Consider the following 14,925-nt stretch of genomic DNA (forward strand, 5'->3'; position numbering starts at 1 on the left):
CGTGTATACTGAAAGCTGTTGCTAAAGGCTAAATATTTGCCCATTCTTGCAATGGTTATTGTGGCTCACCTGTAAGGCTTGGAACCTATCTTCGGCCGAGTCGTCCCGCTCCTGAAGCTCTGCGAGCTCTTTGGCCTTGGCCAGCAGCATGCTCTGGAACTTGTCAACACGGCCCTGGTACGTCTGATGCTCTTTTGCCGTCTTCTGCAGCAGGTCCAGCCGCTCCTGAACAACGGCACATAAGTTATTATGCTGCATTATTACAATTTCATTTGCTTGGTTTGCATCATTATTTTATGGATGAGTCTTTTGCAGTTACAAAATTATAGGATTCAGTGCATTATGGAAAAGAGCAGGATATTTAGACACTCTAGATTTATGTGCACTATATCTGTCCAGTTTTCACTAAGCTACCTACTATAGCTCAATAAACTCCCCACTGGAAGGGTTTCAGGATAAGTACGGCGGATACAACTCGAGTAACTTTATGGACTTTTATTGCACTCACACAAACAATAAGCACCCACGCACTACGTAGCCTGACTACCAAGTTACGCTAGCCTCTCAAGTTGAAAATAACTGTTAGTTAGACAGATAAATAGATAGGTTGTAAACCTGCAACGAAAACACAAACACAAAACCCAGAATTAACCAATGAAATTATACAAACATTCCCGTGACATTAATTCTTGATTTCAGTTACTAGCATGCTAGTTTATAATCACTCACCGGCAAGGCATACTAGTCCTGACCATCAACTGATACTGATAAAATGCGACCTAAAGGCGTGGCCACCTGCGCACTGGGACTAATCGCGCATACACAGACACACAGTATGGAGATCAGGAAGGATAATAAACAAACCTGTAACCTGGTATAATTAAAACATATATAAAATACAACATAAAATGTGCCTGAATTTGGAATAAGGTGGTAAATGTTGGTACTTATTTCCTCAAATACCCTAGAACGTAATTATAACATCTATCACTTCCAATATATAATAAAGTAACAGTAACACTTACTGGGAAGTTCTACAATATCTTCCAAAATCCATTACTTGTTTTAAAGGAATAGGAATAAAAGAATGTTGCCCTTTCCTTGGACAAAATAATGGAGACTTTCCTTGGACAAAATAATGGAGACTTTTGGGGTTTGGTTGGTGATGGAGTTGGTTTGCTCCCAATCCTTCCATCTTATATTCCTCTACGTGCAAACAATAACAATGCAGATAATCACAAGAGGCAGTGTTGTAGATGCTGAGGTTTTCCTGATTTGGGGGAGTGATTGTCCAGAGACCAACAATTTGTGTAATGGTCCGGGGCCAACTGCCTTAGACAATCAGCACATGTGGTGTCCTCGAATTTAGGGATTACAACCACAAAGACCTGGAGCACCATTGTGTCTGGTGGTGAAACTGTCAATGGCTTAGGCTTCGTGGCTCGGGATGCTCTTCCATCCCCAAAATGGACGAGTCTGCCAGAATAGTTAACCACTGTAGCTGTTTCGGTGTGGAACGTACTGGAATGATAATTATTTAAAGCGATTTTCTGAGTTTCAAATGCTTCATTAATACAGTCGTCAAGAATGACTAGGGACTAGATTTCTGTACGAAGTTTGTCACTCTCACTGGGGACGCGTGTGCACTTTGTGAAATGCAAATCTTGTTTAATGAAGGATAAGTATTACACAGTCCTGCACCGCAATTAGAAATGTTCCAAGGAAATCCTCTAGGAAAATTTAAAGCCAGCCTAATGCCATTCCTTTTGAAAGGGTATGGTCATCCATGTTGAATAATTTACCACTGGTTTTAAAAATATTTCATTTACATAAATGGTGGAAGGGATTCAATGCACTACATTAGTGCAAAACTAATGAGAAAAAAGAAGAAACTAACTAACCCAACTAACTCAAAAAGGTTTTACAATACACCACCATGCAATTGCAGTCCGCACAATAAAATAAGACAACTAGCTTGCAGCTTACCAATACTGCCAACACTACTGTGATAAAATACCAGTCGCACAGTCTTGATTCACAACCAGCCCAGATATAATGAATAAATGAGAACCCCTAATGAAGTGAGTTTACCCACTGGATACAGACCATGGCGAGAGATTCAAGGGAGCTAGTCGAAAATGTCAGACATTTTCAAGTGCTACGTGAATGACTGAATGCATTGCACATAGTCATTGTGACTGGCAGTTGATAAGGGCAAATGCCATGAATAAGGCACTACATCTGTGTTGGCTTACACATGATATGGGGGAGATTGACAACCAAACATTAATACATTATGATGCATGAAATAAATGTGTTCTGTCAATATTCTGCACAATGTTTTGTTGGGAGAAAACAAAAATAAAGTTGTGCCTTGGGACTGCGATACGATTTCAGCAAAAATGGAGACGTCAGTTATTAAACCCACTGGTCTACATGTCAGCCCCTTAATAATGACACATTGCTCAAACAGGGCCCCACATACAGATTAATATCGCACTTCCCGTGTGGGTATGTCATCCATTGCTTGCGGTCGTTTTACTTATTTAGAGTTCAGTAATGCATTGTGTGTCATTGCAACCTTGTATCTCGTTGCCCAATTTAAACAAAGCCCTCATAAAAAAAGTTTGCCGCTCATTAAAAATAGAATGCAACCAGACTTGTTGATGACATTGCCGCGCATTTAATAAACACATCAACTCAGATCTCCTAAGGTGCACTGTATGGATCTGATTATAGATGCACCGATAATTATTGGTCTGGTTTTAATTTGTCTGCATCCCCTTCCCTCCCAATGTGAACACACAGCAGGGTGGTTGAGGATGTTGTGCTCAACGGTACAAGAGAAAAAGAGAACTAACAAATTATGCTTATATGCTTCAAACACCATGAGTAGTAGCATCAAGCCTTACACAACTTGAATCCAAAATGCTATTGTGCCATTGTGTTCCAACTCCAAATCTAAATCAAATGCCAAAATGTAGGCAAACAATGAAGGAATCGTTGACCATCATTTACATATTTTTTCAATTATAGTATCACTTTCTTACGGCTCCATTATACAAAATGAGCCAAGACAATGGTTCAGAAACAATACAATAAAATGGATTGATAACTATTCATGTCTCCATAAAAAAATCTGGGTAGGAAAAAGCGTATTGTCGAGGAGGTGCTTTGAAGCACTCCTAGGATTCATCTAGCCAGGATGAAGGCAGACACTTGACCTTACCTACTCAGCAGCTTGCTAGTGCAGAGCAATAAGATCCATCCTCTATCAAAAGACCAGAGGCTTTAGTGTGGCCAAGTTAAAACACGGCACTTCACATTACAAAATTGTAGTCGTTTATAGATCACTTAAAGTTACCGCTAGCACTTTTTTGAGACATTGTTCGTGCACCTCCTCTATCTACCCTCTCTGACCTTCCTTCCACCACTCCTCCACAAAAGAGGCCCAGTTTCCCGTGTCCGCAAAGACGTTAGAAAGGCGGTTCAAGGACAAGTTGGTTTTGAGGTTAGCCAACAAGTTGGTTTTGAAGATAGGCCAAAAGTTTTAAGATTCACAAAAGTAAGAAAAGGTACACAATAATGAGTGAACCCAAACTGCTTCGGGCAGAACAAGAACAAAACAAAGCCCAACGCAGCCCAAAGCCCACTCCTTCCAGTGTAGCTCGGGGCGACTCATGCTTTCAGAACAAGGGCTCCAGCATGAAAGCAATTCACAATGTAGTTATTGACTAGTTTAAAGGTTAAAGGTTAAATACAAACCTCGAAGCAATGCAGCCGGCACTCACACACAAAATCCCCGCTCCGCTCTCTCGCTCTCTCTCCCTCACTCACAAACTTAATTTCAAAGAACTTTATTGCCATGGAATATTTAAAATACAACGTCGCTCATTATGACACCCCATACACAAAGACGGCACTAGCGTATTAAAATATGTATCGACCCACGCCTGCAACCCACGTAGGCGTGCGGTGGTAACCATGGGGATAACAAGTCCCCACCCCCCTCCTCTGAGAATTGTCTTGTTCTGAGAATTGTTAGTGTTCACAGTCGAACTCAAACAGTGGGTCCACTTAAGGGCAGATTCTAGACTTGCATCACATGCACACGCATACACACACACACACGGACACGTACACGCACACACACACACACACACACAGCCTGCCTCACCTGGGCGGCGTCGCGGATGTCGCTGTAGGCCTGCACGCATCGCCTCCTGCGCGGCAGGGTCCACGCTGGGGTCCTGGGTGCGTCCGTGCAGCGTCGCCGCCACATCCAGCCAGCCGCTCCAGCATCGTGAGCATAGCCGCACACGTTGCTCAGCAACAGCTGATGGTGGTCCGCCTGCCAAAGCTTATCCCGTGGCGCCCAGCTGCAGCTCCACCTGGGCCCCCAGCTGCGCGCCCATCCGGGCCAGCCACACCTCGAAGTCCTCGTGGGCCTTCAGGTACTCGCTCCAGTGGAGCCACACCCACTCGACGCGGCTGCACGGCAGCAGGGCGTTGGCGCGTTGCAGATGGGGTCGGCATGAGGCGGACGTGGGTAAGAAAATAACATGCATATGTATGAAAGAAACGTACAAAAAATCTATTGAAACATTAAAAACCACAAAGCTTGACACTCTTATATATAAATATATTAACATATTTGTACCCGCAGCCGAGTCTGATGGCTGTAATCACACTTGCCAAAAAGAACAGAGCTAGGTAAGGAACCGCTTCAGGGCCGGAACATAAGTGCCAAGCAAAAAGCATTCTTTTCTGGAGCAACCCAACTGTGAGATGCCTAACCATGGCAACAGTGCCACATGCAGAACAAAAAAAAAAAAAGGCATCAGACCAGCTCATGCCACCCGCCTTCCAAAACAGCCATGTGGCACGTGGCCGTGAGATATCAGCCCAGAGCACTGCTGGGCATAACTTAATCAATGAATATGAAGCTGAACCCATCCATGGTGTTCGACGAAGAGGGCCCGGCCATCACAAATACATGAGGCTCATTCAGGATCAACAAGGAACACCTGATTCCACAGCACTACATCTTTGACTTAAATTCACAGTTGCAACATTGAGCAACATTTTAAATGTGCTCCTAGTTTAAACGATAACCTGGACATATCTGTAGTCAATGCTGAACGATAGAGATAAAATAATTTAATCAATCAATTAATCAATCCTATTACTGATATGTTCCACAAGTTAAGAAGAGCTGGACAGCTGTATCTCCTCTCTTTGTTAAAATAAATATTAATAGCGACACTCCCAAAAATCACGCCCACTTACGCCAACCAGCCAGCTACGCTAGTTCAGGTCTGACCGTTTCAGTGCCAATAAGAGTATACAGAGCAACCCTATGTATTTTCTTATTTAATTCTGAAAGTCTCATGCCTCTATGCACAGTCTTGCACATTACGACCATCAACTCGAGCTTCTTGAACTTAATTATAGTGATCTGAAAGCAAGAAGTCAACAGACATACACAGTTTGAACCAAATCCACAAAAGGCTGGAAACATGTTTATCTGTGCGCCCCCGTTGATAAACTAAAAACAAACCTCAAGCTTGACAACCACATACAAATGATATACATTTACTAAAATGCATTGCATATTAACGAGTTGAACCGTTTTATTAAAAAAGCTGTTTATGTTGATTATTGGATTATCCATAATAGATCAAACAATAGTATATATTTGCTATAGAATAGCTGATATCATTGTCTCTCTTAATTTGTATAACATTTACATTGTTATTTAATGTTGAGACCTTGATCAACACATGGCCTGTGTTTTTCACAGAACTGATTCACATAGCTTTCACACATCGTTGGCATATCAGCGCAGTGGTATATTCACATCTCCACGAGCGTAACATAAGCACACCTGTGACAGTGGATGATGTAGGTGCTTGTCTCCTCCCACTGGGCCTTGAGGTCTCTGAGTTTAGCATTGGTGTCGACCCTCAGGTTCACGTCGCTGGTCTGCAGGAGGTTTTCGGCCGCCACCAGCACCATGTCCACCAGAACACGGCCCTCGTGCTCGCAGCTGTGGATGTTCTGGATGAAGGGAGCGAGGAGGCGTTAAGGGACAATACAATACATGTGTTGTGTAACAGAGTATTCAGAATACTCACAGTGCCACATATACAGCATCCCACTGGGCAATCAAAAACATTCACTAGTTAAGCAGCATAATTAGCCACATTTACCAACTAAAGCCCACAGCTCATGGCCGTGTCGGGACACACAAAATGTTTTAGAATTTTCGTTATTATCTATACAAAAAAACGGTCAGCTACATTCCCGCTCCATGAGCTTTGGCCTTAAAGCATTAGTCTATTTGGTGGCGCTGCAAATATGAACCAAAATTAGCACTCAATGTTCAAGATGCATTTTGAAAAACGTTTTAAGTAAACATTGGCCATTGAGAAGAGAAGAAATTGCAATTTCTTTCAAACAGAAATCCATTGCTGAATCTTGCAGTGATAAAGTTAATATTGCGCCTCAACTCCTTCAAATTAAAGACCCTCAGAAGAGGCACGACGTGGCATCCCTCCCTATGCAGCAAAGACCATCTATAATTCATTGCTATTAGGTGTAGTCTGTACTGAACCTGCTCAGAGTACAATAATCAATGCCAAAATGAACCCCCAAAAAAGCGCCCCATAAAAGTATTCACAGCATTACTAAATTGAGATTCTGCTATAACCGACTCTGAGCTGGAGTACAGTTTAAAGGCGGTGAAGGAGAGCTCCAGATATAACTTCCTGAAAGAACTGTGCCAACAGCCACAAATAGAATTATGGTTTCCTAAAAAGGTAATATTTTGACATTCTTTTGACAAAATGTGACTTCATTAATAAAATATAAACAGGAAACCAGCAATACTGTGGAATTCAATACATTCTCAAGAATCATTGTATAATGTGTTTGTGTGTGTGTGTGTGTGTGTCGGTGTGTGTGTCGGTGTGTGTTTGTGTGTGTCTGTGTGTGTGTGTTTGTGTGGAAATGACTATAATGACCATAGTGAAGGCAATATAATAATAAAGCAGTTATGATGAGTAAACCTACAGAAGCGTGTGTGTGTGTGTTAATGCATGTGTGTTATAAGCCTTTGTGCGCTTGTGCGTGTGTGTGCACGTGCATGCGTGCATGCGTGCATGCGTGCGTGCGTGCGTGCGCGTGCGTTCACCTTCGTCTCCCTAAGCCTTGCCTCCAAAGCATCCCGGGGACCCTGGGTGTTGTCGTTGACACGGAGGCGCTCCTGGGCTGACCTCATCCAGGTCAGGGCGGCCTCCAGGCCATCCCGGAACTCTTGCTGTTCTTTTTGGGTCATGTGACCTGCCTTACAAAACAGCCAACAATAGGTCGGAGAGCACAGTGGTGCCCATGCGGTAAAAGGTACTTTGGATTGTTGTTTCAACAAGGGGGCAACCACTCTGTTCCAGACATTTACAGGAGGATAGTAACCTATTCAGGAGTACAATGGATTGTCCTCACGCACAAGGGATAGGGAAACCACACTCATAGTTGGGGCAGGCGTTTGCATTCAAATTCTATACTCTCTGATGACACAAATTTCCAGCGGGTATAAGTTAATCAGTTAACTGTGCCGATCACTACAGCTGGTTTGGCAGGACCAGAGTATCTGGGGTGCACGTTCGTATCAAGCCTAGATATCCATTTGTATTGAAAATTAGCGAACTGGCACTAATGGAAAAGTGGCATTTAGGGAAAAATACAGCTTTGTCTAGGTGAAATCAAGAGTATAAATTATGCATCACCATGCATCCCATAGTGGAAAGAAGCCTACTATTTTATGGCGCTTCATAGCAGCTACATTTTGGATTAAGATTCAGATACAGACCGTGGTTAACTAAAGAACGAAAACAATGCCACACTCATTCAATGCCGCTATTGAATCACTCATTCAGTTCTGAAAGATTTAGTTGTGTTTGGGGGGGTTAAAAGGCATTTTCTTTTTTAAAGAAGAAACTAATCCTCCCATTGCAAGGCCATCATTGAATCTTTGGTCTTCTGATGGCCAAAAGTTCAAAGTGCTGCAATATAATGTATGGTTCTGAAAAGCGAAAAACATTTGCTTGGTTGTTTGAAAGGGTAAAGTCACGTTTGAATTATTGAGCATTGGAGTTTATTTTGAGAAGAAATTCCCAGAAGGGTTTTTTTTCAAGGCTCGTACAGTCCACGTAGCCTATTGAATACAGACGGTACCATGTTTGTGAATTGACTGACTATACTTTACAAGCTGTTAGTCATAGCTGGGTTCTGATATGAACTGCTTGTATATCCTTGTTGACCCATTCTTGAAAATCCTGAAATGTCACTGAGCGACTTCAACAACAGTCTCTCAAGTCTCTCGAGCACAAGTCTTTTAATAAATCCAATAAATCTTTCCAACAGATGTAAAGATTAAAATGTCTGAAAAGACTCATAACTGCCATCTCTTTTGGCCTTGAGCGAGAAATAAGGAAAACCAGATATGGATTTTCCCCCCGGATTTCAAAATAACGAAATGAAAGTCTTGCAAATGTAATGTCTCAATCAGACATCTCATCTTTGAAGAAGAGCGCCTTAAGCAGTGTCAGCTGTAAGGTTGCAATGAAATGGACAGGGGAGGAGTGCTGGCACAACAGACAGTAGACATCATTTCACGGGAGAGGGAAACTATGAACCAACCAGTACGATTTCCTGAGTGACTCATTTCCCCCTACCACGACATTCCGCAGCCTCCAAGGAGTTGTTTTTGCCCAGAAACTCCAATTAGAAGTGCTTCAACAACAAAACATTCTGAAATATGTGATCAAGCATGCCCATGGCACATAATGGATACACACTTTGTTGTGGTTTTCGGGGACAGCTTCTAACTATTGCAATCCATCTCGCAAATGAAAGTTAAGTGCGCCCTGGCCCTTTCGAAGTGCGCCCCGCCCACTTCTTCTCAGCCCTCTGATTGACAGACCGAGTAGAAATCTCGCTTGTGACATATGACACCGTTCTCTTTTTGTGTTGCATACACAACATCCACACATTGACGTGCCTGAGCAATGTGTTGTGCCCCCTTGCTCATTTGCATTGATCACAATTGTACAAAACGGCTTCATGCAAACGATAAGGAGCTTTGAGTCTTTTCTATTTTTAGAATTAACAACACGGAGCCAGCACGCATCCTGATACGACTCTCCGGCAAGGTGGAAGTCAAACAAAAAATACATTAATTTCGCCAAGTGATGCGACGATTAAACAACGATTGTATCTCTATGCGAATAAGAAAGAAGGTAAACAAACGGAGCGACACGAAGTTTGTCCACAAATCACTACTATCTGGACGACACACATTTCTTCACATTATAGACTATGGGTATATAGTACTATATGTGTATAGTATACTCACCGATATGTTGTCATAAATTAGAAGGTAAATGTGAATCGGTGTCCTGACTACGTACGGCAAAGTTAGCGCTATAACGCAGGAAGTGAAAGCACACAGGCCCGGGTCTGAACCAGGAGATCAAAACCAATCCGCGGAGCCGCTCCGTATTAGGGGCGGGCACTGGGCGACGTCGATCATTCAAACGGAGAGGGCGCCAAAGCGAACGGCTGTTCTATGCTTGGCCTTATGGGCTTAAAAAAAAGGTATCAATGTTTGTGAATTTACCAACTGGCTATGCTACACAAGCTGTTAGTCATAGCAGGGATCTGATATGAACTGTTCGTATATCCTTGTTGACTCATTCTGGAAAATCCTGGAATGTCACTGAGCGACTTCAACAACAGTCTCTTCAACAAATCTTTTCAACGGATGTAAAGATTAAATCTCTGAAAAGACTCATAACTGCTCTCTTTGGCCCTTGAGCAAGAAATAAGGAAAACCAGCTATGGAGGTTTCCCCCCTGCATTTCAACATTGTATAATTAATACACAATGTATAAGCCCATAAGTTGAAGCCTAGACGGCTACGCCTTAAAGGGATACTTCACCGGTGGAGATATGAAGGTTACATTTAGTAAATAATTCTATGTATTATACATGTGCAAAAAAAAAATTGAAATCGGTTCATCCTAGCCTGAGAAAAGGCAGAAAGTGTCTCTGGCTCTAAAGTAAGAAACTACCACAGTGCATTGTGCTCGCTGCATCGCCCGCCTGTTTTCGTTTGGAGGGAGAAGGACCCATGGTCCTAACGCGAGTGGTGGCGCGAGCAAACTTTGTGTAAACATATCCCCGTGATACGTTGACTAGTTTAGACTTCTGCCCTCGTTTTTTCAAGAGCATCATTTGTATATTACTGTACAGCATAAAAACATTTGCTAATTACAGTAGCTCAGCATATCAAGTATTTGTACTCAACCTTTCTCCCCAGTTGAAATAAGTGTTTATCTTATACAGTAGGCCTACTTTAGTATAACAGCACTTGGGTCAGTAAACAAATCACAAAAACCAACATGAATTTGAAGTTTTATTCATGAAAAAATATGAACTATTTACAAAAATGAAACGTGTAGGGTGCGTTTGCTAGAGTCAAAATAGTCACAGCTCATCTTAAGCATCTACTGTCTCCTGGTAGCCGCGGTAGTGCCCATCTTGTGCTGGTTAATTAGCTCTGATGGCCTGGACAACACAGGAAGCCGATACTGTCTAAGAAATAAAGAGAACAACATTAGCAAAGCAAGATAAATTATCCCTTGAGTAGCCTATACAGCATTAGGGGTCATCCCTATGTTCCCCAGGTCCTATGTTCCCCGGGTGCAAAGGGTTAGGGTCAGGTTTATGGTTAGGGTTAGGGTTAGGGTGAGGGTTAACCCTAAACCTAACCATAACCAATCGGAGGAGAGACATTCTAACCGATCACAGGCGAATCAGAGGCGAAAAAGGCGGTACTTGCCCCTGCCATCCTACGAAAAAAAGATTTGCTCACAGGGTCCTATGTTCCCCGGTCACATACAAAGCGGGGAACATAGGACCCAGGGAACATAGGACCCGGGGAACATAGATACGCTCCCCAGCATTACACAGACTTCAAGCTAACGTAACGTAGCCTATGCTCTGCCAATAAGATCGGCTACTTTCGGATAACTACATTGTGACGTTCCCCGGGACTCAAAACTATTGTAGCAAATGTGTTTGCTACAAAAAATTAGTGCTGTCAGGCGATTAAAATATTATATGCGATTAATCGCATTAATGTCATAGTTAACTCGCGATTAATTGCACATTTCTTTCTATTCTAAATATCCCTTGATTTCGTGCTGCTAGCCTTTTAGTGAGATCAGAGAGTGTTGAGAAGGACAGTAAGAAGAGAGACCCGCAGTGAATTCAACCCGGTCCACTTGACATTGGGTAGGTGCATGACAGTTGTAGGCCTACCGTAAAACTTCAATAGCCAAGGCTCTTATTTGTTATTTGTCTTTTATCACTGAACTTTCAAACAAAAGTCTTGCTCAGCAAAGATGGGAAATACTATAACATTTATTATTTAAACCAGTATGAATATTCCTACCGTACGTAGGCCTATACACATTACCAGGCTATCGAATAACCCCTACACACACACACACACACACACACACACACACACACACACAGTGGCGGAGTGGTAATCGGGAGAGTCTGGAGAATTCCCGGTGGGCCGTTAACGTTTCAGGACTGTCAGGCTGAATACTGCAGGATAATAATATTGCGTTTAGAAAAGTTCCTTGCAGCGCCGTCCAGCAGCCTGAGCTGTGCGCCCGCAACCTCTCACTCACTCAACAGACGCAACTCACAAACTGACAACATCGCAACCAAGTCGATTATGTCTAGAGGGGAGTAACTGAGCGGCCTCACAAAGTGGTACAGCTCAGGTGGGCCTTGAATTGCGATTGGTCAGAAAGACGTAACAGCTAATGACAACATTGAACTCTCGTGCAGGCTCATAGTGATGCACAAACACACACACACTTTTAAGGAGTTTTTCACGGCTGTTACACATTGCAAATTTGTTCTCCAGCTAAGCGGTGAAGAAACATGGCGGACATTGTGTTTTACATCTCGTACGCGAGCTCCCGCCCCCCCTCATATTGGTGGGCTCACAAATTTGCGGAACCAGTGGTTTGTAGTCCTCCGCCCTTCTAGCCGGCAAGCAAAGTTCTCCCGAGATGACGTCAAACGCGTCATTTGACGTCATCTCGGGAGAAAATTAGATCAGGGAAGCTGGCCCAAGGGAAGTCTGGGTGAGACTGAGGGAAAAAAAACTTTTTTTTTATATTACAATAGCGATTTTATAATGATAGAACGCCGGTTCTGAATGGGTGGAGTATCCCTTTAAGCAATAGAACTAGAGTTAAAATAAAATAACTATAATTTGCCTCTTTTGTATGTGAATGGAAGTACAGGTGCTGCCTAGGCGAGTAGGCTTTTATGAGCCACAGACATACATTTCACTGGTATCATGCCAGGCATGGTGAACTCTAGGCAAGCCATGGCAGTTTTCAACATGTTTTGACCATGCATTTGGCCCACACACACGCACACACATTCTAGCACACACACACACACACACACACACATACACACACAAACACACATTGTGCATTTAACAATTAATGAATCTATCCATATCTATATGTTTATGAGCCATATATGTAGTTCATAAACAAATGGACGATGGTACACCCACGTACACATTGCTAATTTAGTTTCTTAGTGCTAGACCTACGAACCACAATTTACTTTAGACAAACCAAACACAGTAGAGCCCAAACTCCTCCACAAAATCAATAAAAAGATTATAAAAAAGCTAAGTAAATTGAACTCATAAATATATACATTTTAATAAAATAACAGCATCTTGCAAAGTTGTCCAATCATACCAAATAAAGTCTGTAACTTTAAAATCCAGATGGGAATGTGGTTGTTGACAGTTTAAACTCTAATAAGATTAAGATGCAATATGTGAAGCTTAACAAACTGCTTTGTATCTTCATACAGCTCATGGTGATGCCGAGTGCGCAAACGATCAAATGTTCTGCACCATAATATATTTTTTCCAGTTCCCCAAATATAAAATACAAAGATTTTATTTAATTTGTGTATAACATAGTAAGTTGCATTATGAACAATTATGAACAGAACTTTTTAAGGATGGCACAGTAAATATATACACTAACTTAATTCCAATTAAACACATTTCAACATTCTTTGATGCCCAACATGTGAGTGTTTACAGTGATTGGGCCACATACTAACAATAGTTTATTCACAGACTTTACAGTATCATTGTGTAGAATTAGGTTTGCAAACGCACTGTTTGCTCTTTATTTTTATCACTTTTTGTTCTCCACGGTTGATAAATACTAGAACCACTGTTGCCTTCTGTATCAAATGTTTATATTATAACATAATAATGTCTGTAGAAATGATTAATTAAGCATCACAAATATAAAATAATTTGATTTGTGTGTGTGTACACATAGTGCATTGTTTAAATACATTCTTTTACACTTTCCTAAATTAAGATCTCATTATCGTATTGATCAAATACATACATTTGTAATGTGCTGGTCTTAGAGCTATACTTGGCTTTTGTTCATAACCATGTATTGAGATAATTCTCAAATATTTGTGGCCGTTGTTCTTTTACTGGAATGGTTGTACTCATTTATATATTTCTTGTCAGTGTTTAGCACCTCATGAAGTTCCAGCTTCTTCAAAATCTCTCTCGAAGCATCATGATACAGTCCGATTTTGCTTTGGTTTGAACCTTTTCACTCTTCAGCATCTACTATGCCTTACATTACAAACATGAAGTTTGAAGTTAGACCACACTAAGGCGCTCTTCAAAAACATAACCAACTGCCTTCATAAAAACATAAAGACATTAATGAAAACTTAAAAGTGTCATTCATTCCTTTTTTTTCTTCGAAGGAGTTATAATCAGTGGTTAATCAAGGTTACTGAAAATAAATGCTGAAAAGCCGAACTTTGAATCGCCTGATAAGTGGGCCAAGAGAGGGTTCAACTCGAGAAGACTGTACTCGTGGCTTTATGTCAATCAGGCAAGAGCGAGGCAATCACCCTAATTGATCCGGACGGTGGATTTGTCTCATACATTAATGTCTTTAGAAATAAAATAAAAATAATAATAAATAATAAAAAGTAAACATAAATGTGGTTCAAAACCATTAAAATCAGATATAGAAAGTTAACAGATATTCTTTACATTGTTGAATAACATTCCTTTTATTAAATGTAATAAACATTCATCTGAGATTATTTTTTATGTGTGTAGCTCTAAAACTGCCTAGCATAAAGAATATGTTTTATGAGGTGAGGTGAAATGCCAGCTTTGACAATCTCTTATGCAAGGTTTGAATAGTGTCGCTGAAGTCATTTATTTCCCATTAATGCACCTCTGTGAACCTGGAAATGTCTTGAGGAAGGGGTTGCCCTTAAAAAAAGAGAATATCGGTACCTAAAAAATGAACACAAAACACTAGAGGGGCCTTTAAGTGCACACAAAACTATTTGACCACTACACTAGCTGATTTTAATGCCACCCTAATAATTGTTGTCAGATTAACTCATAGATTGTCCGAAGTCTTAGGACAATGTACTTTTCAGAATCAAACGCTTTTTGTCTGCTTTGTACTTTGTACCAACTGACAAAAAAAACAAGATTTGTTTAAAACAAAGAAGAAGAACATTCAAATGCTGCATAAAGCAAAAAAGAAAGAAATCAAAACTCCGGTTCTCCATGCAAACATTTGCTGAATGCAACACCAGTGCGCCATTCTCTGTGTCCAGGCGTCCGGCTCTGTACATTTCCACAAAAACGATACACTAAAATCCGTCCTCCAGCATTTAGGTGGCGCTTCGGGGGGAAGTCTTTGTACAAACATGTCCCCGCTCCCCCCCTGGCCAATGTGC

At 41.5% G+C, this 14,925-nt stretch overlaps 1 protein-coding gene across 1 annotated transcript in view; it reads right to left on the reverse strand.

Annotated features, from left to right (window-relative positions):
• The window catches only part of syne3 (spectrin repeat containing, nuclear envelope family member 3), a 47,281-nt gene extending 37,622 nt beyond the window's left edge, over positions 1 to 9,659 (reverse strand). The window contains 9 exon segments of the mRNA XM_079752181.1: positions 70 to 225; positions 4,178 to 4,210; positions 4,212 to 4,286; positions 4,288 to 4,302; positions 4,304 to 4,369; positions 4,371 to 4,491; positions 5,888 to 6,060; positions 7,196 to 7,348; positions 9,416 to 9,659. Coding sequence (XP_079608307.1) covers positions 70 to 225; positions 4,178 to 4,210; positions 4,212 to 4,286; positions 4,288 to 4,302; positions 4,304 to 4,369; positions 4,371 to 4,491; positions 5,888 to 6,060; positions 7,196 to 7,339 — 783 coding nt within the window. The 5' untranslated portion in view covers positions 7,340 to 7,348; positions 9,416 to 9,659.
• Positions 9,660 to 14,925: the final 5,266 nt, after the last annotated feature.

The sequence above is a fragment of the Pollachius pollachius genome (genome assembly GCF_949987615.1).
Source record: "Pollachius pollachius genome assembly, chromosome: 15".
In the NCBI taxonomy this organism is placed as follows: Eukaryota; Metazoa; Chordata; class Actinopteri; order Gadiformes; family Gadidae; genus Pollachius; species Pollachius pollachius.